Source organism: Bombina bombina, chromosome 9 (assembly GCF_027579735.1).
Source record: "Bombina bombina isolate aBomBom1 chromosome 9, aBomBom1.pri, whole genome shotgun sequence".
NCBI classification, from domain to species: domain Eukaryota; kingdom Metazoa; phylum Chordata; class Amphibia; order Anura; family Bombinatoridae; genus Bombina; species Bombina bombina.
In genome coordinates, this window is record NC_069507.1 from 189,486,109 (window position 1) to 189,512,737 (window position 26,629).

The 26,629-nt window shown below is 37.0% G+C and overlaps 1 protein-coding gene across 1 annotated transcript in view; it reads right to left on the bottom strand.

Moving 5' to 3' along the window:
• The window catches only part of ABCC2 (ATP binding cassette subfamily C member 2), a 102,123-nt gene that overhangs the window by 36,046 nt on the left and 39,448 nt on the right, over window positions 1–26,629 (bottom strand). The window contains exons 10-20 of the mRNA XM_053692532.1: window positions 26,222–26,476; window positions 21,672–21,737; window positions 21,436–21,573; window positions 19,545–19,691; window positions 14,680–14,764; window positions 13,959–14,025; window positions 12,154–12,280; window positions 7,760–7,936; window positions 4,530–4,697; window positions 2,577–2,763; window positions 916–1,039 (exon numbers count right to left, since the gene is read on the bottom strand). Coding sequence (XP_053548507.1) covers window positions 916–1,039; window positions 2,577–2,763; window positions 4,530–4,697; window positions 7,760–7,936; window positions 12,154–12,280; window positions 13,959–14,025; window positions 14,680–14,764; window positions 19,545–19,691; window positions 21,436–21,573; window positions 21,672–21,737; window positions 26,222–26,476 — 1,541 coding nt within the window. The remainder of the gene's footprint in view (window positions 1–915; window positions 1,040–2,576; window positions 2,764–4,529; window positions 4,698–7,759; window positions 7,937–12,153; window positions 12,281–13,958; window positions 14,026–14,679; window positions 14,765–19,544; window positions 19,692–21,435; window positions 21,574–21,671; window positions 21,738–26,221; window positions 26,477–26,629) is intronic.

Here is a 26,629-nt window from a genome sequence, read left to right on the forward strand (position 1 = left end):
CAAGATAGGTTTGTTCTTAAGTTGAATTCGTATGTAAGTTGGAACAGGCACTTTTTTAGGTGAAACTCTAGCCAAACAATTTTTTTTTGTTTTGGATAGCATAGGATAAAGTTTGTTTTGCTATCTGTGCCCCTGTTCAGAAAATTTCACATCACTTTCTGTCCTTGTGACAATTGGATTTTCAGTATTTTGGATTATCCTGGAAAGAAGGATTGTCGATAAAGCTCTATTTTCTCTGTATGTAAGTACGAGTTGTACTTAAGTCGGATGTCTGTAACCCGAGGACTGCCTGTATATATATATATCTGACAACAACAGTCATCTATGTCATTTAACTGTTCCAAAGGTATTTCCAAAAGTAAAAATATAGAATAAATAAGAAATACAGAAGTCAGCGTTTTGTAAATAGCTTATTAATACAGCATATTAATCATATAATATTTTATCAGTTATCAGTATATCTTTATATGTAAATATGTTTAATTTTGCAGTTGTTTAAGAATAAAAAGTAACCTTTCCATACACACTGTACACATTAACATCATATGCAAGTACTCATATAAGTGTGCATATAAGCCAAGCTTACCTGTATTTGGGGTGAGCAGGGCTATATGTAATGTGCTATATATGTAGTCATGCAAAAACAACACACACTTTACATTTCATCAAATAAGGCTAGGAGAAAGCTAGCTAAAATGTCATAAAGATAGGTACAGTGGTTTGTGCTGTAGCTTTGTCTAAAAATACTCATATAGACATGCTGAATTTTCAAATCTTAGATCCATTTTTTTTTTCTTTTCATTTTTAGGGTTTGAATTTTTGTAGTAACACCCAGCAGAGACTTACTTGCAGAACTATGTGTGCACCTATTCAGTAGTTACAAGCATTTGATAGGTCAGAATGAATAATATGTACCTGCTGTGTTTTCTCAGATGAAGGCTGTTTTCTCGTTTCAGAGTTACTGTCACAATATCTTCAGGAACTTCTGCTGTTGGTTCCAAAGGTTCACTATCTTCTTCCTCAGCCACATCACTCAGCACTAAGGAAATACAAGTAATAACTGCTAAAGGGACATAAAATACAATTTATTTTTTTCTTTTATGATTCAGATAGAGCATACTATTTTAAACAATTTTCAATTTACTTCTATTATCTAATTTGATTAATTTTCTTGGTATCCTTTGTTGAAAAATATACCTAGGTAGGCTCAGGAGCTGCTGATTGGTGGCTGCACATATCTGTCTCATGTTATTGGCCAGTCAAGTCCTACAAAAAAAAGTGTGGGAACTCACCAAGACTTCCATCCTCCCTCACAATTAATATTGTTTATATATATATATATATATATATATATATATATATATACACACACTCACTGTATATAATCGATACACGTTGGTTAATGAAAGCAAATTAAATCCAGTGAAGGGTTGAATGGTTGCCTTTGGGCCTGAGAATTTTCCTCTGTCACAGAGTCTCACCCACTTAAGGTGCAATAGTCCTGTTTCTGATGAGAGTGGCTAAATAACCCCAGAGCAAGTCACACGAAAATGTAAGCACCATGTGTAATAAAAAATAATAAAGATAATATTCATAACAGGGGTGATAACACAGCAGGGCCACTGACAGTCTTACACTTAGAGGATTATTTATCAAAGGTCTTGCGGACCTGATCCGACAGTGAAGAACAGGTACGCAAGATCTCGCTGAATGCGGAGAGCAATACACTCTCCGTATTTAGCATTGCACCAGCAGCTCACAAGAGCTGCTGGTGCAACGACGCCCCCTGCAGACTCACGGCCAATGGCCGCCAGCAGGGAGGTGTCAATCAACCCAATCGTACTTGTGGCGATTCCTGTCCGCCTGCTCAGAGCAGGTGGACAGGGTTATGGAGCAGCGGTTTTTAGACCGCTGCTTCATAACTGCTGTTTCTGGCGAGTCTGAAGACTCGCCAGAAACACGGGCCCACAAGCTCCATACGGAGCTTGATAAATGAGCCTCTTAGTGTATTGTAGGAAGTGTTACTGTCCATTACTAGTGGATCTCACTATCCCTCTAACCAGACTGTGCTCCAGCTCCTCCCACCAGCAGCAGCAATGTTCACTTGAGTGCTTCTGTTCTCTGTCCAGAGGGAACTACTTAGTTCCTCCTGCAAAAATAGTGCAGGAACTCCGTTCCTCTGCGTTCCCGCCTGACTTGACCCCTGTTATTGGCTCATCTGGTGTTCAGCTCTACTCCCAGAAGTGCATTTCTGCTTCTTCAGCAAAGGATATCAAGAGAATGAAGAAAATTAAATATTAGAAGTAAATTGGAAAGTTTTTTTAAAATTGTATCCTCTATCTGAATCATGAAATAAACCATTGGGTTTCATGTCCCTCAAGTACAAAAGGCTGTGCTGAATTTGCACATTTTATGTATTTCCTTATTAGTGATCATTTTTCTCATGATGCACCTGCATTGACTTCTGATCAAACTATGAAGTTAATTATAATCCCTTAGAAAAGCTTATCAAATTATTTTGATCCTGTAGAAAAATCAATATAAAAGATTTTGATCATCCCGTATGCGACACTCACCTGAGGCTCCGCCCTCCTGTGCCTTGTGATCTTGTTTTGCATATGTCCTGAGAAATTCGGCAAATGCCCCATTGTTGGCCAATAAGGTTTTGTAGGAGCCAGTTTCAGTAACTCTGCCGCCAACAAGCACAACAATCTCATCAGTGTGCTTCAGAAAACTAACCCCATGAGTTACCAAGATACGGGTCTGTAGAATTTGTAGTAGAAGAATCAAATTATTATTCCAATAATATTTATGTATGGCATTTTATGATGCTATGTTGATTGAATAATTATAGAGCCATTATAGTTGAAAAATTGAATCTAATTTGTTAGAGCATTGGATTTTAAGACCCTGCGCCTCTCTGTATTTAAACCCTGCAAAGGGGTTAAACACATAACTAAAGTACCGCTCAAGACCGGCAGAAACTGCCGCTAAATCAATCAGCAGCACTAGTTGCACTATAGGGTCATGCGACTGGCGCTGCTTATTGGATAAGAAGCCTTTCCACTCAGGACCAGCAGTGCTCTGTTAACCGGTGCTTTAACTATGTGTTTAACCTTTATGCACGGGTTAAATACATAGAGATGCAGGGTCATTAATCTAACGAATTAGAGCATGTCATTTGTCACCTATAATTGGCCTTTAATTAATACGTAATCAAACATTCTTGTTAGACTGCCCGTGAAAAACAAGACACAAAATGAATGTGATAAGCATTTAAGAATGAATCCCAATAATATACTGACGACACAAATCAGTCACACAGATGTATGACTTTTATAGCCCGCAGGTGAAGGTTACAAATAAGCGGTGTGTTTTGCTAGAGAATTGTGGCTTCAAACAAAAGATAGAGAGCAGCAAAAATTAAAGGGACAGTGAATAGAAAATGTAATATGTTTAATATGCTTTCATTCTTTACCCTGTCTGTTTTCCTGCAATTTGCCTCTAATTAAAAATGTTCTTCTTCCTCTAGAAAAAAATACAGAGCTACCTACAAATCCAATATTTTACCCTGCTATACATGCTACACAGTGATTGTCTGATCAGTGCAGGAGCTCATTTATAATTATCCCTAAATGGTTACAGCAAATGAGATAACATAAACATACTTTAGAGGCTCCCCAAGGGGTATATCCCTATATTGCAAAACAATGTAAATGATGCCAACAAACACTATGGGGCTGAATTATCATTGTCTGGTGGACATGATACGCTGTAGTGTATCATGTCCGCCAGTTATTGCTGAATGCCGACAGCATACGCTGTCGGCACTTAACATTGCACAAGCAGTTCTTGTGAACTGCTTGTGTGATGCCGCCCCCTGCAGATTCATGGGCAATCGGCCACTAGCAGGGGGTGTCAATCAGCACGATCGTATAGGATCGGGCGGATTGATGTCTGCAGCCTCAGAGGCAGCGGACCAGTTAAGGAGCAGCGGTCTTAAGACCACTGCTTCATAACTCCTTTTTCCGGCGAGCCTGAATCGGCCCCAATGCTTCTTAAACAATTTGTTTTTTGTATGCAGACATTTTGAATTGTATCATTTGTAAAACGGTACTAATGTCCCTTTGTATAGAAGAAAGGTGGGAGAATGTGAAAGAAAAAGAGATGGTAAGAGAGCAAGGAAAATCTGACATATGACCTAGGAAAACAAATCAGGTTGAAAAATAAGATTACAAAATATTTCCCATTTCCCAGCTGTCTTTTTAATTATGATCAAGGGGGTCAAATAACTTCAGTTTATATATGTTACTGGCAGCCAAAAATGTGAAATGATTCATTTGTATGTTACTGGCGACAAAGGGATAAAATCACTGCTCAGTTGTGAAAAAGATACATCATGGATGAGGAGTGAGGTCTAAGGTAGAGCTTTTGTGCAGACTGACCAGTATTTTTGTGGAGGAAAACTGGCAACCCTACTAGTTCCTGTGTTGTATCTGTAATAGTTTTTTTACTTCAGACAAACTTACCTTATTTTTTAGTAATCCATTTGGACCCACAACCTTCTCAAATATATGTTTTCCAACATGTGCGTCAACAGCAGAGAGGGGGTCATCTAGAATATAAATGTCAGCGTCACTGTACACGGCTCTGGCTAAACTAACTCTCTGCTTCTGGCCGCCGCTGAGGTTTATACCCTACAACACAACAATATCCAGAGTAGGTTACTTCTTTACAATACAGAAAACTAAGAGAAGGAGAAAAATTACAGGAATATTTTGCAATAATTAATTGACAAAATTGGTCATTAGAATTGGTTGTAGTATATTAAATCTGTTTAGGAGATTATCAAATTAGGTTTCTTTATGTAGTAAATTATATTGTAATAAGAACTGGTTTTGAGGAACATTAAAAAGCTAAAAAATGACATCATCTAATTCAGTAGTTCTCAAAGTAGGGACCCCAGACCCCTGGGGGTCCGCGAGTCGCGACCCATAGCTTGGGGATTCGCAAAAAAATTGGCTATTTTAACTTATTTTTAGTACTGCCTGCAACTTGTCTATTGTTGAACTTTTGACTTTTGTGCTTCTAATTTGACAGTGTCTGGGAAACGCTGTTTGGGAGGTTGCACTACTAGGTTGTACTACTGCTCCCCCTACCAATTCATTCCACCTAGGCTGATCCGGATCAATGCAAACATACCTTCTAGGTCTAGGACACATTGCTCGTCCGCACACTGTGGGACCAGTCTGAATTGTTTGGTTACCGGTAACTGGGATAACTCCACGATAAGAAGGTGACGTTCACTACAGAAGAATAAAGGTAAATACCCTTTTTTCACTTGTATATTGTCCGGACCTTATCCGTTTAGTTTTGGAGTGCAATATCACGCTGATGTTACTAATGCTGTGGCTACTAATCTGAACCTGAAAAGTGAGTCTCCATATAAACTGTTTCATGTGGAATCTGAACTAACGTATGTTCATATTTTGGGGAACTAGACATGTCTTCATTAACCCAGAGCCATAACTTTGTCCATAGTTACACTCCTTTTGATTTGCTGTGTGAGTGATGAAATATTTTACTGTGTCCATTACTCCTGACCACGTTAGCTTTGGACCAATAGAATCTTAGTTTATGACTGTGACACATCAAGTCAATCTGTCATGAACTAATCATTTCCCTCAAGCGGCAACGAACCCTTGTTGTTGCTGCTTAGCTTGGCTTATGACCGTGTTACTGAAGCGACCATGGAGAAATATCTGCAGTCAACCTCGTCAAGTGATGGTAGGCCCAAACTAGCCAAATTGAGAAAATATGATGACAGCTATATTCAATTTGGTTTTATTGAGAACAGAGACGGGAGACCAAAATGTTAATAAAAATGACAAAGTAAATGCTTTCAAGTTGAGTCTAAATGCACTTTAAATAAAATTACTCTGAAGACTGTAGGTGATATTAACATGATTGAAATTGAAATATGTTTCTGTTTATCACAGTGAAACAGGTCTGAATTATTTAGGTTGAAATGTTTAAGAATTAAAATAGTCCCAATGGCAACTTAGAATAAAAATTGAAATAAGCATATTCTTACTTAGTAATAATATTACAAGAGGGTCCTTGGAAAATTGTCCACCCTGTAAAGGGTCCCTGGCGCAAAAAAGTTTGAGAATCCCTGATCTAATTAATTCAGCATGTAACTTTAAACACATAAGTTAAGTTCCGCTTAAAAAGCGCAAACATTGCAGCTCATAATCAGCAGTCTCACAGCCTCCAATCACCAGCCGTTTTATGCTTGACAGCTGTTAGTATTTCCTCAGTGGAACATTACCTATGTGTTTAACACCTTTGTGTGGGTTTAATGCATAGCAAACTACTAAATTTAGGCTGGTAATGAAAAAAGAAAAAAAAGACACACTTTTATTATTCAGAGAATTTTATTTTTGTCCCTTTAATTTCAGTTTGGAAGACATAAGGGTACTGATGTTTTATTAACCTCTTACAAGCTACTGGTCTTTGGCAATGGTTACAATGAACAACTTATAGATATTTTCATATGCAAAAGTGTGACTGTTTTTTCACAGAAATTAAATAATATTTATTGTATTATAAAATACATTATTTTAAAGCTTGGTCAACCAAATTATGGTTTATGGGCCACATCTGTCCCACCAAGGATTTTTGTGTGACCCCTGTTGGTACTAATAAAACAAAAAGAATGTGTATTTGTACCAGAGTAGTACATACAGTTAAATTAAATTAATTAAAGGGACAGTAATATCAAGATTCAACTTTCGTGATTAAAATAGAATTTGCAACTTTCAACAACTTTACAGTTTACTTCTATCATCAAATTTGCTTTGTTTTCTTTGTATCCTTTGAGGTAGGCTCAGCAGTGGCAATACACTACTGGGAGCTAGCTGGTGATTGGTGGCTGCACCCAAATGCATCTTGTCATTGGCTCACGAGATTCAGCGTTCAGCTAGCTTCCAGTAGTTCATCACTGCTCCTGAGCCTACTCTTCATTAAAGGATATCAAATGATCAAAGCAAATTTCATAACAAAAGTAATCGGAATGTTATTTAAAACTGTGTGCTCTATCTAAATCATGAATCATGTTTAATTTTAACTTTACTGTCCCTTTAACAGTAACTAAATTCCAAGACATTTTTAATTAAAAATATGATTATAATCTAATTTTATGACTGGGACAGTCTACTCCAAAATGTTTATTGTATAAAAAGATAGATAATCCCTTTATTACCCGTTCCCCAGTTTTGCATAACCACCACTGTTATATTAATACACTTTTTACCTCTGTGGTTAACATGTATCTAAGCCTCTGCAGACAGCCCCTTATCTCAGTTCTTTTGACAGACTTGCATTTTAGTCAGTCAGTAGTGACTTATAAATAAATCCACGTGATTGAGCACAATGATATCTATATGGTACATGTGTGAAAAACTGTAACAATGCACTGAGATAAGAGACGGCATTCAGGGTCTTAGAAATTAGCATATAAGCCTACCAAAGAATACCAAGAGAACAAAGCAAATTTGATGCTAAAAGTAAATTGGTTGTTTAAAATTGCATGCCCTATCTGAATCATGAAATATTAATTTTGACTTGATTGTCCCTTTAAGTATAAGTGTGAGTATAATATATTGTGGTCCCACGCCAATCTTCCTGTTCTACAGTTATAGGTTTTGAAATTAATTTCTTAGGTATCATTATGTAGATATTAAGTAATCACAGGTACCTTTTCTCCTATTTCAGATTTATCCCCACCAGGAAGCATTTCTAGGTCAGGAAGAAGAGCGCACGCCTCTAGAACCTTTTGGTATTGCACTTCATCAAGCTCTGATCCAAACAAGATGTTGTCCTTCAGCGTGGCATTCTGTATCCAAGCTTGCTGAGGCACGTACGCAATGGAACCCTGAGATTGGGGGGGGGGGGGAATATTCTCTAATAAAGGTTGAACATATTTCATAAAAAAATACTAAAATAACAAAGCATATTATTTAATAACAAACCCCAATAAATTGTGGGAACAATAACCATAAAGGCATTTACAATTCTCAATTGATAAGAGCATTCTAAATTAATTGTTCCTATAGCAATTATACTTTGTGTTCTGTTGTTTAAAACTTTGTATTGCATGAACATATTTCTCTAATATTTGGTGCCCTCAATGACAGGAAATGCTGAAAATTAAAAAATGTAAAAGTACATTGTTGTACTAAAAAGATTAGCAATGATCTTTATGAAATTTGGTATACAAATATATATTATGTGTTTGTGTGTGTGTTTATCTATGTCTATATGTGTGTGTGTGTGTGTATGTATGTTTGTATGCATGTGTGTGTGTGTATGTGTGTGTGTGTATGTGTGTGTGTGTGTGTGTATGTATGTTTGTATGCATGTGTGTGTGTGTGTATGTGTGTGTGTGTGTGTGTATGTATGTTTGTATGCATGTGTGTGTGTGTGTATGTGTGAATGTATGTGTGTGTATGTGTGTGCGTGTGTAGTGTACGTGTGTGACTGTGTATGCGTGTGTATGTTTGTGAGTTTGTGTCTGTGTTTGTGAATTTGTGTCGATGTGTGTGTTCATATGTATATATATGTATGTATATATGTGTGTGTGTGTATGTATGTCTGCGTGTGTGTCTGTGTGTGGGTATGTGTGTGTGTGTATGTATGTGTGTGTATAAATGTGTATGTATGTGTGTGTTTGTGTGTTTGTATGTATATGTCACGTCGCTCCTGTTGCCATGACCGTTGCCATGGATGCGGTGGTTCCTGTGGGCATGCGACAATGACATCATCGCCCTACACCACTTCCATTCTGATGCCAGCCGGATCGCCTGTAGGCCCAGTTTTGGCATGGATCTGCGCCTATGTAAGTATAAGTATTTCTCTCCTCATTGCCCAAGTATAGGTTGTTATTTACTTCCTGGGTGCCCTTCTCCTGAACTGCTGTACACTGTGATTGTCTTACTGTTGCTGAAACCTGCTTGCAACTGCTGAGATACATTTGGATTGTCTATTTGTCGCCTGAAACCTGCTTGCCTCTGACCATTCTATTGCTTAACTCCTGAACTGCTGAGATACTTTTGGATTGTCTATTTGTCGCCTGAAACCTGCTTGCCTCTGACCATTCTATTGCTTAACTCCTGAACTGCTGAGATACTTTTGGATTGTCTATTTGTCGCTGAAACCTGCTTGCCTCTGACCATTCTATTGCTTAAAGGGACAGTCTACACCAGAATTGTTATTGTTTTAAAAGATAGATAATCCCTTGTTTACCCATTCCCTAGTTTTGGATAACCAACACAGTTATATTTATATATTTTTTACCTCTGTGATTATCTTGTAGCTAAGCCTCTGCAGACTGCCTCTTTATTTCAGTTCTTTTGACAGACTTGCAGTTTAGCCAATCAGTGATGGCTAGCAGGTAACTTCACATGCACAAGCACAGTGTTATCTATATGAAAAACATGAACTAACACCCTCTAGTGGTGAAAAACCTGTTAAAATGCATTCTTAAGAGGCGGCCTTCAAGGTCTAAGAAATTAGCATATGCACCTCCTAGGTTAAGCTTTCAACTAAGAATACCAAGAGAACAAAGAAAAATTGGTGATAAAAGTAAATTGGAAAATTGTTTAAAATTGCATGCCCTATCTGAATCATGAAAGTTTTTTTTGGACTAGACTGTCCCTTTAACTCCTGAACTGCTGAGATACTTTTGGATTGTCTATTTGTTGCCTTAACCCTGCTTACTACAGACTTCTCTCCTGCTTATTCCCTGATTTGCTGTGTATCATCGGATTGCCTGCTCATTGCTGACTCCTGCTTGTCTCAGACCATCCTCTGCTTTCCCTTGGTGCCGTAAAGGATTTCCCTGTCTACCGTGAGTACTGCACTGCTTATCTCATTTTCTACCTGTTTCACTTGTTCTTGTTCTGGTCTTTAAGAAGCCTACCGGCCAGGATTGGTCTGATAGGGAAATATCCCACGAGCATTACAGTATATGTGTGTGTGTGCACTGTGCATATACACACACACACACACACACATATACACACGCACACACACATATATATATATATACACACACACACACACATATACACATACACACATATATACACACACACATACACACATATATGCACACACACACACATACACACACACACACACATATATACACACACGCACACATACACACACATACACACACACACACATATACACATACAGTGGGGCAAAAAAGTATTTAGTCAGCCACCAATTGTGCAAGTTCTCCCACTTAAGAAGATGAGAGAGGCCTTTAATTTTCATCATAGGTATACCTCAACTATGGGAGACAAAATGTGGAAACAAATCCAGACAATCACATTGTCTGATTGGGAAATAATTTATTTGCAAATTATGGTGGAAAATAAGTATTTGGTCACCTACAAACAACCAAGATTTCTGTCTCTCACAGACCTGTATCTTCTTCTTTAAGAGGCTCCTCTGTCCTCCACTCATTACCTGTATTAATGGCACGTGTTTGTACTTGTTATCAGTATAAAAGATACCTGTCCACAACCTCAAACAGTCACACTCCAAACTCCACTATGGTGAAGACCAAAGATCTTTCGAAGGACACCAGAAACAAAATTGTAGACCTGCACCAGGCTGGGAAGACTGAATCTGCAATAGGCAAGCAGCTTGGTGTGAAGAAATCAACTGTGGGAGCAATAATTAGAAAATGGAAGACATACAAGACCACTGATAATCTCCCTCGATCTGGGGCTCCACGCAAGATCTCACCCCGTGGGGTCAAAATGATCACAAGAACGGTGAGCAAACATCCCAGAACCACACGGGGGAACCTAGTGAATGACCTGCAGAAAGCTGGGACCAACGTAACAAAGGCTACCATCAGTAACACACTACGCCACCAGGGACTCAGATCCTGCAGTGCCAGACGTGTCCCCCTGTTTAAGCCAGTACATGTCCGGGCCCGTCTGAAGTATGCTAGAGAGCATTTGGATGATCCAGAAGCGGATTGGGAGAATGTCATATGGTCAGATGAAACCAAAGTAGAACTGTTTGGTAGAAACACAACTCGTCGTGTTTGGAGGAGAGAGAATGCTGAGTTGCAACCAAAGAACACCATACCTACTGTGAAGCATGGGGGTGGCAACATCATGCTTTGGGGCTGTTTCTCTGCAAAGGGAACAGGACGACTGATCCGTGTACATGAGAGAATGAATGGGGCCAGGTATCGTGAGATTTTGAGTGCAAACCTCCTTCCATCAGCAAGGGAATTAAAGATGAAACGTGGCTGGGTCTTTCAGCATGACAATGATCCCAAACACACCGCCCGGGCAATGAAGGAGTGGCTTCGTAAGAAGCATTTCAAGGTCCTGGAGTGGCCTAGCCAGTCTCCAGATCTCAACCCCATAGAAAACCTTTGGAGGGAGTTGAAAGTCTGTGTTGCCCAGCAACAGCCCCAAAACATCACTGCTCTAGAGGAGATCTGCATGCAGGAATGGGCTAACATACCAGCAACAGTGTGTGACAACCTTGTGAAGACTTACAGAAAACGTTTGACCTCTGTCATTGCCAACAAAGGATATATAACAAAGTATTGAGATGAACTTTTGATATTGACCAAATACTTATTTTCCACCATAATTTGCAAATAAATTCTTTCCAAATAAGACAATGTGATTGTCTGGATTTGTTTCCACATTTTGTCTCTCATAGTTGAGGTATACCTATGATGAAAATTACAGGCCTCTCTCATCTTCTTAAGTGGGAGAACTTGCACAATTGGTAGCTGACTAAATACTTTTTTGCCCCACTGTATATACACACATATACACACACACACACACACACATATATACACACACACATACATACACACACACACATATATACACACACACACACATATATACACACACACATACATTCACACACACATATACACACACACACACACACACACACACACACACATATACACACACACACACATACACATACACACACACTTTAGACAAGACAAGAATGCTTCGTCTGCTATTTGATTGCAAGCATCTTTCTTCTTCACATATGATTTATCTGTTCTTGTGAAGTCTCTTTACCTACCTTAATATTGATGTGCCCACTGATGTGATCCATCTCTCCCAGCATGGCAGACACAAGAGATGATTTCCCTGATCCAACACCACCCACAACTGCTACCAGAGATCCATCTTTAATTTCCAAGTTAATGCTGAACACACAGGGGGTGAGACAGTTACAAGAATGGGCATTATGGTTCTTGACAATAATAATAAAAATAACAACAACAATATGATATTTAATGGCAACTTTAAAAAGTTGGTAAAATTATACTATTTAAGAATAGTATTTTTTTTAGGTATTTTTTTTTGTTAACAATGCACCATTGGAATGCTCCATTTTACTTAAAGGGACAGTCTACTCAAAATTAAACTTTCATGATTCAGAAAGAGCATGCAATTTTAAACAGTTTTCCAATTACTTTTATAATCAAATTTGCTTTGTTCTTTTGGAACTCTTTGTTGAATGCTAAACCTAGGTATACTCATATGCTAATGTCTAAGTCCTTGAAGGCCGCCTCTTATCTCAGTGCATTTTGACAGTTTTTCACAATTAGGCACTGCCAGTTCACGTGTACCATATAGATATCATTGTGCTCAATCCCGTAGAGTTATTTATGAGTCAGCACTGATCATCTAAAATGCAAGTCTGTCAAAAGAACTGAGATTAGGGGACAGTCTGCAGAGGCTTAGATACAAGGTAATCACAGAGGTAAAAAGTGTATTATTATAACTGTGTTGGTTATGCAAAACTAGGGAATGGGTAATAAAGGGATTACCTATATTTTAAAACAATAAAAATTCTGGAGTAGACTGTCCCTTTAATACTAAATGGGAAACAATTTGCCTCTCTCAAGTCAACTTGTCATATTGTTTTTCCAAGTTTATAATTTGTATTATTAAACATATATATATATATATATATATATATATATATATATACACACAAAGCCAGTGCTCTAACAGTCCTTACATAAGTATAATGTGACAAAACAAAAGTAATGTATAAAGTGTAGGACATACTGTACCTATAATGCACATGGGTGTCTTCAACTTGTACACATGTTTAGTATTCAATGTTAGAAATGGGACATGCAAGAGCCCTTAAAGGGACAGTCAACACCAGAATTGTTGTTGTTTAAAAAAGATAGATAATCCCTTTATTACCCATTCCCCAGTTTTACACAATTAATACAGTTATCTTAATATACTTTTTACCTCTGTGATTACCTTGTATCTAAGCATCTTCTGACAGCCCCCTGATCACATGACATTTTATTTATTATCTATTGACTTTCATTTTAGCCAATTAGTGCAGTGTCTGCTACAATCTACGGGCGTGATCACAATGTTATCTATATGGCTCACATAAACTAGCTCTCCCCTGCTGTGAAAAGCAAATAAAAAAGTATGTGATAAGAGGCGGCCTTCAAGGGCTTAGAAATTATCATATGAGCCTGCCTAGGTTTAGCTTTCAACTAAGAATACCAAGAGAACAAAGCAAAATTGGTGATAAAAGTAAATTGGAAGGTTGTTTAAAATTACATGCCCTATTTGAAACATGAAAGTTCTTTTGGGACTTGACTGTCCCTTTAATTTAGGCCCCTGCTCTTAAAAACAGAGACTCTCCTCTTTCAAATGAGTAAGAATATTATTCTGGCTATCACATGACAAATGCAAAAATGGCAATGTCCTAACCTATTAGACAACAGGGGTAATATAATCTAGTTTTTAAGCAAACAAATTGAGTAATAATCCGTTTAATAAAACATACAGCTACATTTAACAGGTGTGCATTCTTATCCACAGATTTACTAAGTTACAACTTACTTTTTGACTTCTGGGATTCCATCTTGTTCCCAGGTAAATGTAGCATTAGAAAACTGAACTGTAGCATCTGTGAAAAAAAAAAAAAAAGCATTTTACATCCCTGTGTTAGAGCTGTTTGTAATTGTTTGGCCCTCAATGTATTTACACATAAATTGTAACTTTTTTCTGTGAGGTACCCCTGTAAGATACAGGTGATTGCCCCAAAAACAAATAACATTGTTACATACATGTTGCTAACATGCTGGCCATATAATGTTCACACTCTTGAGCCTATCTAAGTATGCTCTTCAATAAAGAGAGGGAAGTAAATGTGATAATCTAAGTCGGACATCCTAAAACATGGCTCTCCAGAGGTTTTGGAACTACATTTCCCATGAGCTCAGCAGTTCCAAAACCTCTGGAGGGCCAAGTTTGATGATGTGTGGTCTAAGTAAATTGTTAAGTTGTTTAAATTACATACTCTATCTGAATCATGAAAGATTCATTTTGACTATCGTGTCTCTAGATGTTCCTATTTTAGCGTTTACTTAAAAGAGCAGTTTTACAAATTAAACTGGTAAATCTATTACCGGATTAGATTAAATAAATCCCCCAAGCTACCATATAAACTTATGAGGCAGAAATTCTTAAGGATTGATATGGATACCCTGTCTGGTTTATCCATCAATCAGAAAGATAGTTCTTATAATATTATTGCTTTATAACAGTCATAAATCCTTACCAACAGTAGGGTCATGATGAATGGCTGATGTATCCAGGTCATCCCCTCCCAAATATTTCTCTAGTCGGCCACAAGATACACTTGTCTATAATAACATAAACTTTATTAGATAATCAGAAATACAATACCATTGTTTTCAAATTCACTGATATACTCAGAAGGGTTTCTGGTAACACTGATCTCCATTTAAGCAGCAACATTGTCAGACTTTTTATTCTTACATAATTCATTCTGAAAGCAGCTTAATTTTTCAACAACCAAAGAAATTAATTAATGAACATAATTAACATCTATATTTTGGAGATTCTATAATATTATAATTACCTTAGTTACTAAGATCATTTTTTTTCCATTTATCTGGACACAAATTGGCAATCTCTGCATTAATTTTAAAACAATGTTGACTTTTCATATTTTATAACACTTATATGTATAAATTAATATTTATTTTTGGGAAAGTCTGATGTGACTTAATGACCTTTCTACAGTTTGGTGAATTAGCTGATTCTGCACCAGCTTACATGTGACTTGCTATTTATTGATTTTGCTTGTGCGCAAACACAGCTGGAAGCTGATAAACTTTTAACGCTTGAGGGTTAGCATGCGTCGTACAAGTTGATAATAATTTTTTTTGTGCACAAGCAAAACCGGATGAGCGCTTGACTTCGGATATCACGACCACGTTAACGCATCCCCTCCCCCCCCCCCTGTTTGACTTTAATGGAGCGTGCCTTTTAAAAAAAAAATGAAACACATCGCTTTTTGTACTAACCCGACACTGCGTTAGACACCTACAGCACTAAACCAGAAGGTAGTTATTAATATTTTACATTCCAATGTTCTTCACATAGAAGAAAATGTTCTTTTTATTTTTAGATTTGTATATATATATATATATATATATATATATATATAAAATATATATATATCTATGAATAATTTTTGCTAAATATATATCTATACCTCTAAATCTCTATGAAAATATACAGGTATAGATATTTAGGAATATATATTTAAAAACACTATGTGAAGAACATTGAAATGTAACATATCTATATCTATATATATACAGGTATATATATATATATATATATATATATATATATATATATATATATATATATATATGTCTAGATATGTGTTTATATGTGTGTGTATGTATCTATGTATATATATATATAAATAAACACACACACACATATATATATATATACCCACACATATATATATATATATATATATATATATATACACCCATACACATATTTCCATATGCCAATGGCTTTTTAGCTTTTTAACTAATAGGAAACAATTTGTTAAAGTGAATGGGTTGATTTCAGACGCTGTGTTCTTTTTCCCTTGATCTCTTCCTTATATTATTATTATTATTATTATCGGTTATTTGTAGAGCGCCAACAGATTACGCAGCGCTTATATACCAATGATTGTACTTCTGCAACTGAATTTGTGAAGTTATTGAAATGTGCAGATAAAACTACTATGATTGAGCTTATCTCAGATGAAGTTGAACTATAACATCAAGTGAAGCAAACAATTTAGAATTAAATGTTCATAAAACCAAAGAGATAATTGATTTTAGAAAAAAAAAAGTCTCCATCACCTTCCCTAAAAATGTAAGACTGCATAGTAGACAGAGTTACATCGTACAAATTCATTGGCACAACGATTCAACATGATTTGAAATGAGACGTTAATATTTTTACTATAATTAAAGAGTCTCAACAATGTTTGTACTTCTTAAAGCAACTTAAAATATTTGGCCTGTCTCAAAAACTGTTAACTTGGTTTTATACAGCCATCATCAAATCAGTTTTATCATCCTCTATATTTAACCTGGTATAGTTTTTCTACATTAAAGGTGAAACTACATTGAATTCTGAGACCTGCGAAAAAAAATAATTGGGTGTCAACTTATTAAATACATTTAACAAGGGTTAAAAGATATATGGTATATGACAAGGTGTTTGAATGGAAAGGGCTTTATTATATATATATATATATATATATATATATACCTGAATTGAATAGCATAATTTATTTGCCAAGTATAAAAAAGGAATTATTCAAGGTGCATAGGTATCAGATGACAATGAACAAGAAAATACAATTAGCAGTGTAGAAATCTAATAATCAAATATATTCACAAAGAGGGACTAAAGTGCAACTTATTATACAAAAAGTGAAATAAGAGAACTATTCCTGTTTGCTATTTTAATAGCCTGGGGGAAAAAACTATTCAAAAAACGATTTGTCTGACTTAGTACAACTCTCAACCTTGGCAAACGATAAAACGATAGACGATAAAAAAAAACAATGGCCAGGTTGAGATGAATTAGATAAAAAGTTTTGAGACTTTCTAAGGGGTCGATTTCACAAAGGCTTCGCTTGCCTACGAGTGCAGGTTCTCACAAGAGAACCTGCAGTCAGTATTTATCGAGTAGCGATCATCAGACCGCTGCTTCCCTAATGCTTTTCCACCTCTTAGGTGGAGAATTTCAATCTCCCCGGTCTCATCTGACCGGGGAGATTGATAGCTCCTGCCCGTGCGTGATTGGCTGTGCTCGGGCAGGGGGGGTCCTTTCACAAGAGTGCAAAATAGCGTTCTTGTGCAATGTTGAATTCCGCCAGCGGAATTCAGTCTGCTTGAGGCGAGCTGCGGCGGACAGGGGCACATATGTACGCCCCTGTCTGCCGTAGCTTGATAATTTGAGCCCTTATTCATCCTTCAAAAGAAAATTGAATCATCTTTCATGATTCAGACAGATCAAACATTTTTAAATATATATACTGTATATATATATATATATATATATATATATATATACACACACACACACAATAAAGCCCTTTCCATTCAAACACCTTGTCATATACCTTTTACCCCTTATAAAAATGTATTTAATATATATATATATATATGAATAATTTGTATCAGATAGTGTATGAGTGTAGCACTTTATTTTATAAGTATGTATGTTGTGTTTGGTGTACTTTTTTTTAAACTTCTTACTCTTTACTCTAGGGGGCCACTTTTTCAGCGCGAGCCTTCAGGCTCGCCGGAAACAGAATTTATGAAGCAGCAGTCTAAAGACCGCTGCTCCGTAACTGGTCTACCTGCTCTGAGGCTGCGGACAAAAACCAACCTGATTGAATATGATCGGGTTGATTGACACCCCCTGCTAGCGGTCAATTGGCCGCAAATCTGCAGGGGGCAGCATTGCACCAGCATTTCACAAGCACTGCTGGTGCAATGATAAATGTCTCCACTTGCGCTAACCCGACGCACACAAATTTAGTTTTTCGCTCAGGCGAATACATTTACTTTCAACTTGTATCCTGTGCACTAGTTAGTGAGGGCGCAATATTGGTTATTGCAATTCACTCTAACAATAACGCGCCAATGTAATCTGGCCCTCTATTTTCTTAAGTTAGTTGTAATGTTGTCCTTTACGGTTAACTCACATAACCAACGCCAACTTGCTTTTACAATTATCACAGCTCAGGTACCTAAAAAGCACCAACTTGAGACCAACTGGTCAAAGCCAGATGAGTTTATGGCTTAAGTCAATGATTTTAAGTTGCAAATTATTCAGCTACTGACTTGCTATATTTAGAAGTTAAAAACATAAGTAGGAAAGCTTTATATGTGACTATATTAAATAGGGTGTAGGTTTTTATTAGTAAAATATGGGTATGGAGAGCCAATTCAAAATATATTGTACAATTTTTTGACAGTAAATTAAATTACTGTATTTAAATACAATAATAATATTTAAAGAGAAAAGGTCATACTTTTAATTTAAAAATGAAAACATAATAATATTAAATTAAATTAGTGTGACTAATAAGTGGGCTTACACAGTTGTTTTAAATGAGTTAACAAAGTTTAAAGTTGGTTATAAATAATTTGAAACTGAGCTAATCCTTCACAGCCAATCCGAATACAGTTAATGCATGTCTGCCAGCATATTGGTTAAAATCAGACTGGTCAGTTTTATTTTTTTAAATGTGAATAGCAAAATCTGACCCAGCTTGAAGTCTCTGCCGTTAAAGGGACATAAAACAAGTTGGGATAGAGACAAAATATAATAATATGTACTTTCATTACTTTACCTGCAAATTTATACTGCAGTGCCTCGCCATTAACCCTTTATTTTAAGTTTCTGAATTGTACAGCTCTAACTCCCCCCACACAATTCCTTCAATGGCTGTATCTATATCCACCTTTGATTTGGTAGAATACAAGACTTTAATATTCATCTGCTGGAGAATGCTTAGAAGCAAATAAGCTGCTGCAAACTCAGTTGAAAATTGAAATACAATGCCTATGTTTCTGATGCTAAACATTGATAAGGGGGGGGGGGGTGGATCAGATTACTACAGAGAGCATAGCTATGTCACAAATTTTGACATTATTTTAAAATACTTGCCAGCAATTTGTAAACAATTTTTTTTATGCACTATTTTTACTTAATTAGTCCTTTTAGGATATGCACAAATCTCAACATGTTTTATGGCATTTTAACTGACCTCATTTGACTTTATTTTTTAAAGTCATTTATTAAGTTGGAGTTGTGAATATACTCCAAAGTCTCAGAATACATCAGTTACCAATGCAAACAGCTAATTATTAATATATTGATACAATCATACAATTTGGGGGTGGGTTGTGCTTTTCGTGGTTTTAATTTGTCATTAAAGTACTGTAAGTATTTGTAAGCAATAGGCCAACAATTCCAGCAGCAGAAAAATATGTAATAAATACTACAAAAATGTATTCCGAACTAAACTGCCAATTAATAATATGCACACATAATTAGTAATGGTTTATTTATGTTTCTTACCTGCACCATATTCGATATGAGCATTGGAAGCATAGCCAGAGGGAATCGAAGGACATTAAACAGAGAAATAGATGTAAAAGCTTTCTCTGCACTTAACACATTTTTTTGATCTACCACAACAAAGACTGCAAAACTGGCGACTGACACCTGTGAAGAGTAGAAATATCTCAGTAAGACTAGATAAAGCAATTTAGCTCTGTACAGTTTTATTATGCAGCAGAAAGGTTCTCTGTCTTCCAGAACCTGGTGATCTAAAGCTCCCCGCTCTGGCGAGATTATCTAATATGTCTCATCAGTACTGCGAAGTCCCTCAAAGACTTTTAAAAATGCTATTTTTTTCTTAAGAGTTGTTTAACTCTCTATGTGGGGTTCTGGATGTAAAGGTGATAAGCTTGGATTGCAAAATAATGTTTTAAAAAAAGCCCCCAGAGATTTGGCGAGATTTCTCTCCATGCTGGTGAGTTTTTGATCATCAGGTCCACAGTTTCTTTACACTTATATAACCAAACACAAGATTAAACCATTGGCTAATAGAGTGCAGCATTTTTTTTTCATTCAAGGGGTTAAATGCAACATTCCTTTACATTTAAAATACTTATTTTATTCATAAATAATTCTTTAAAATCATTAAATTATTTATCTGCACTTAAAGGGAAAGTCTAGTCAAAAATAAACTTTGATGATTAAGTTAGGGCATATAATTTTAAACAACGTTTCAATTTACTTTTATCATCAAATTTGCTTTGTTTTCTTGGTAATATTTGTTGAAAGCTCAACCTAGAAAGGCTCATATGCTAATTTCTAAGCTCTTGAAGGCCACCTCTTATCTCAGTGCATTTTGACAGTTTTTCGCAATTAGATAACGCTAGTTCATGCGTGCCATATAGACAGCATTGTGCTCCCTCCCATGGAATTATTTATGAGTCGGCACTGATTGGCTAAAATGCAAAGTTGTCAAGAGCACTGAGATAAGGGGGCAGTCTGCAGAGGCTTAGATACAGGGTAATCACAGAGGTAAAAAAGTATATTAATATATTGGTTATGCAAAACTGGGGAATGGGTAATAAAAGGGATTATCTATCTTTTTAAACAATAACAAATCTGGAGGAGACTGTCCCTTTAATTTAACTTAGCATAAAAAGGATCACTGATAGTATGACAGGATATGTTGCTGGAGCACGAGTTTATCAAAACACAATTTTTGTAGATATTAAATTAAGTGCTTGGGAAAAGAATTATAAGGATTTAATATGGCACGGTGTGTAGTAACTATGCAATTGTAGTTGTGGCCCAGAATTGCTGATTATAAACATCTAGCAACCAGCTTCTAGTGATCTGTATTAAGGCTGTGACACACTGCAAGCAGAGCGACGCGCAGCGTGTAGATGCAGCTGTGCGCGCTCAGTGTGTCTTGCCATTTCATCTCTGAGCACTCTGCTGCGTCAGGTCGCGTAGCTAAGCGCTCAGAGATGAAATATTTGAACTTCAGAAGCGATGCGACGCGGAGCGAAGCAGCTGCTTTGCCTCGCGCTGCATCGCTTGCAGTGTGTCACAGCCTTTAAGGCTGTGACACACTGCAAGCGGAGCGACGCGCAGCGTGTACATGCAGCTGTGTGCGCTCAGTGTGTCCTGCCTTTTCATCTCTGAGCACTCTGCTGCGTCAGGACGCGTAGCTGAGCGCTCAGAGATGAAATATTTGAACTTCAGAAGCGATGCGACGCGGAGCAAAGCAGCTGCTTCGCCTCGCGCCGCATCGCTTGCAGTGTGTCACAGCCTTTATACAAAAATAACAATCATTATATTGTTCAGATTACTCAATAGAATAAATGTTTAGTGTGTTATACACAGATAATTATAGGAACAAATATGAAATACGAGTTGCCATTCTTACCAGGAATGGAGCACAGGTGAATATAAAGAGGGACACAGAGTGAAGGTAGCTAAAATGGAGCAAATCTTTCAGTTCCCTTTCACGAATTTCCTGCACCTGGTTCTCAAATGATGGCTCCCAGGCATACAGCTTTAATATCTAGTGGAGCAAGCAATGAATAATTAGATTGTAAACGATGACAAATCAGTGCTAATCTTTTCTAAATTAGAATTAGTTTACATTTAATCAGATCTCACCTTTATTCCACTAAGAATTTCACCCATAATTTTCATACGCTTGTCTTTGTTCTTCATATTTCTCATCTGTCGTATACAAAGCGCATTAAAATTAGCGTCAGTCTCTTCATATGCCAAATGTACAAAGTAGGTTTAATATTGCATATAAGGGGCATTTCAGAAGAAGTATAGCCTTCCAGCAGGACTAGTATATAACACACCTAGCAAATACATGTGGCCTGTGTGACGATTTATTAAAGGGACACTGAACCCAAATTTTTTCTTTGGTGATTCAGATAGAGCATGCAATTTTAAGCAACTTTCTAATTTACTCCTATTATCAAATATTCTTCATTCTCCTGATATCTTTATTTGAAAAGCAAGAAAGTAAGTTTACCATTTTTTACCATTTTTGGTGAACAACCTGGGTTGTTGTTGCTGATTGGTGGATACATTCACCCACCAATAAACAAGTGCTGATCCAAAAATTGGCTGGCTCCTTAGCTTAGATGCCTTCTTTTTCAAATAAATATAGCAAGAGAACAAAGAAAAATGGTTAATAGAAGTAAATTAAAAAGTTGCTTAAAATTGCATGCTCTATCTGAATCACCAAAGAAAAAAATCTCACATAAGCTGTATAGGTAGACAGGTCAATTTGACATCTAGGTTAGCCCATTTGTTCCTATTTACTGTTATTAGTAAATTCAAAAAGTCTAACACCTAGATTACGAGTTTTGCGGTAACAGGGGTGCGTTGCTAACGCACAGTTTTCCCTCACCGCTCACTTAAGACAACGCTGGTATTACAGGTGCACGATTTCCTCATAGGAAACAATGGGGCAGATTCAGCTGAAAAAAAACCTAACACCTGCAAAAAAGCAGCCCCATTGATTCCTATGGGGGAAAAAAAGTAATGTCTACACCTAACACCCTAACATGAACCCCGAGTCTAAACACCCCTAATCTTACACTTATTAACCCCTAATCTGCTGCCCCCAACATCGCCGACACCTGCATTATATTTTTAACCCCTAATCTGCCGCTCCGGACACCGCCGCCACCTACATTATCCTTATGAACCCCTAATCTGCTGCCCCCAACATCGCCGACACCTACATACTATTTATTAACCCTTAATCTGCCCCCCAATGTCGCCACAACCTACCTACATTTATTAACCCCTAATCTGCCGCCCCCATCGTCGCCGCTACTATATTAAATTTATTAACCCCTAAACCTAAGTCTAACCCTAACACCCCCTAACTTAAATATAATTTAAATTAAACGAAATAAAATTACTACAATTAAATAAATTAATCCTATTTAAAACTAAATACTTACCTATAAAATAAACCCTAAGCTAGCTACAATATAACTAATAGTTACATTGTAGCTAGCTTAGGGTTTAGTTTTATTTTACAGGCAACTTTGTATTTATTTTAACTAGGTACAATAGTTTTTAAATAGTTATTAACTATTTAATAACCACCTAGTTAAAATAAGTACAAATTTACCTGTAAAATAAATCCTAACCTAAATTACAATTACACCTAACACTACACTATCATTAAATTAATAAACCTAAACTAACTACAATTAATTACAATTAAATTAAATAAACTAAAGTACAAAAAAAAAACCACTAAATTACAGAAAATAAAAAAATAATTACAATTTTTTAAAACTAATTACACCTAATCTAATCCCCCTAATAAAATAAAAAAGCCCCCCAAAATAATAAAATTCCCTACCCTATACTAAATTACAAATAACCCTTAAAAGGGCTGTTTGTGGGGCATTGCCCCAAAGTAATCAGCTTTTTTACCTGTAAAAAAAAATACAATACCCCCCCCAACATTAAAACCCACCACCCACACACCCAACCCTACTCTAAAACCCACCCACTCCCCCCTTAATAAAACCTAACACTAACCCCTTGAAGATCACCCTACCTTGAGCCGTCTTCACCCAGCCAGGCACAAGTGGTCCTCCAGAGGGGCAGAAGTCTTTATCCGATCTGGGCAGAAGAGGACCTCCAGATGGGCAGAAGGCTTCATCCAGGCGGCATCTTCTATCTTCATCCATCCGGAGCGGGTCCATCTTGAAGCCAGCCGACGCGGAGCATCCTCTTCTTCCGATGACTCCCAACGAATGAAGGTTCCTTTAAATGACGTCATCCAAGATGGCGTCCCTTGAATTCCGATTGGCTGATAGGATTCTATCAGCCAATCGGAATTAAGGTAGGAAAAATCCTATTGGCTGATGCAATCAGCCAATAGAATTGAGCTTGCATTCTATTGGTTGATTGGAACAGCCAATAGAAAGCGAGCTCAATCCTATTGGCTGATTGGAACAGCCAATAGAATGCGAGCTCAATCCTATTGGCTGATCCAATCAGCAAATAGGATTTTTCCTACCTTAATTCCGATTGGCTGATAGAATCCTATCAGCCAATCGGAATTCAAGGGACGCCATCTTGGATGACGTCATTTAAAGGAACCTTCATTCGTCGGGAGTAGTCGGAAGAAGAGGATGCTCTGCGTCGGCTGGCTTCAAGATGGACCCACTCTGCTCCGGATGGATGAAGATAGAAGATGCCACCTGGATGAAGCAGGTCCTCTTCTGCCCGGATCAGATGAAGACTTCTGCCCCTCTGGAGGACCACTTGTGCCCGGCTGGGTGAAGACGGCTCAAGGTAGGGTGAGCTTCAAGGGGTAAGTGTTAGGTTTTATTATGGGGGGATTGGGTGGGTTTTAGAGTAGGGTTGGGGTTGGGTGTGTGGGTGGTGGGTTTTAATGTTGGGGTGGTATTGTATTTTTTTTTTACAGGTAAAAGAGCTGATTACTTTGGGGCAATACCCCGCAAAAAGCCCTTTTAAGGGCTATTTGTAATTTAGTGTAGGGTAGGGATTTTTATTATTTGGGGGGGCTTTTTTATTTTATTAGGGGGATTAGATTAGGTGTAATTAGTTTAAAATTCTTGTAATAATTTTTTTATATTCTGTAATTTAGTGTTTTTGGTTTTTTTTGTACTTTAGTTTATTTTATTTAATTGTATTTAATTGTAGTTAGTTTAGGTAATTAATTTAATGATAGTGTAGTGTTAGGTGTAATTGTAATTTAGGTTAGGATTTATTTTACAGGTAAATTTGTACTTATTTGAGCTAGGTAGTTATTAAATAGTTAATAACTATTTAATAACTATTGTACCAAGTTAAAATAAATACAAAGTTGCCTGTAAAATAAAAATAAACCCTAAGATACATACAAATGTAACTATTAGTTATATTGTAGCTAGCTTATGGTTTATTTTACAGGTAAGTATTTAGTTTTAAATAGGATTAATTTATTTAATTGTAGTAATTTTATTTTGTTTTATTTAAATTATATTTAAGTTAGGGAGGTGTTAGATTTAGGTTTAGACTTAGGTTTAGGGGTTAATAAATTTAATATAATAGCAGCGACGTTGGGGGCGGCAGATTAGGGGTTAATAAATGTAGGTAGGTATCGGCGATGTTAGGGACGGCAGATTAGGGGTTAATAAAATTTAACTAGTGTTTGTGAGGCGGGAGTGTGGCGGTTTAGGGGTTAATATATGTATTACAGTGGCGGCGATATCCAGTTGCAGATTAGGGGTTAAAAACTTTATTTAAGTGTTTCCGATGTGGGGGGGGCCTCGGTTTAGGGGTTAATAGGTAGTTTATGGGTGTTAGTGTACTTTTTAGCACTTTAGTTAAGAGTTTTATGTTACGGCGTTAGCCCATAAAACTCTTAACTACTGACTTTTAAATGCGGTAGGAGTCTTGACAGGAGAGGGTCTACCGCTCATTTCTTCCAAGACTCGTAATACCGGCGTTAGGCAAATCCAATTGAAAAGATAGGATACGCAATTTACGTAAGGGGATTTGCGGTAAGCTCGAGTAGGGGAAGAAAAGTGAGCGGTATACCTGTACCTGCCAGACTCGTAATACCAGGTCCCAAAGGACTCGTAATCTAGCAGTATATGACTTAGAAACTCTTTGCATGGTTTTAACATTTTATACATGTAATAAATAGAAAAAATATTCTTGATTTAATAATTAAAGGGACATGAAACATTTTTTCTTTCATGATTTAGCTAGAGCATACAGCTTTTAATAACTTTCCAATTTACGTGTATTATCAAATGTGCTTCATTCTCTTGGTATTCTATGTTGAAATAGCAGGAATATACTACAAGTAGCTAGCTGAGTACATATTGTGAGCCACTGACAAAAGGCAAATATGAGCAGCCATCAATCAGCAGCTATCTCCCAGTAGTGCATTGCTGCACCCAACATCCATATCTGTTAAGGGATGTAGCCAGCCATTCTGCTGAATAAAAGGGTTGAAAACTACTAGCATGTAATAATATTAATTGCAGATCATAAAGTTAGTGTAATAATTAATATAATATAAAATATTAAACTGAATACAGTTAGTAACCTGTTGGATTACAGTAGCAAGTCTATTGTCCATATATTGGAGTAGTATAGAATTGATATAAAACAAGACAATGTTCAAGGTTCTGATATCTCTGAAACTAGCATGTTACCTGGAATGTCTTGGATTTGGTGGCTAAGACAGCATTGATAGGTATAAGCAAGATCATGACTGCCAGTCCAGCCAGGACAGACGGACCCAACTCAGCCCAGAGAAAAACTAAAGAAATCACAATTTGTAAAGGGGATGACCACAGGAGGTGAATGAAATTAGTTAGATCCATGAACCTCTGAGCATCAGCGGACATCAGGTTTACAGTCTCTCCTACTGTAGACTCCTTCCGCGTAGAATTTGAGACAGTCAGTGCCTATGGAAAGAAAATGTCAGTGGTAGAACAAGCACCAAAATTCTGTGGCCCCAAGTTATCAAGGTCTGGCGGACCTGATCCGACAGTGCGGATCAGGTCCGCCAGACCTTGCTGAATACGGCGAGCAATACGCTCGCCGTATTCAGCATTGCA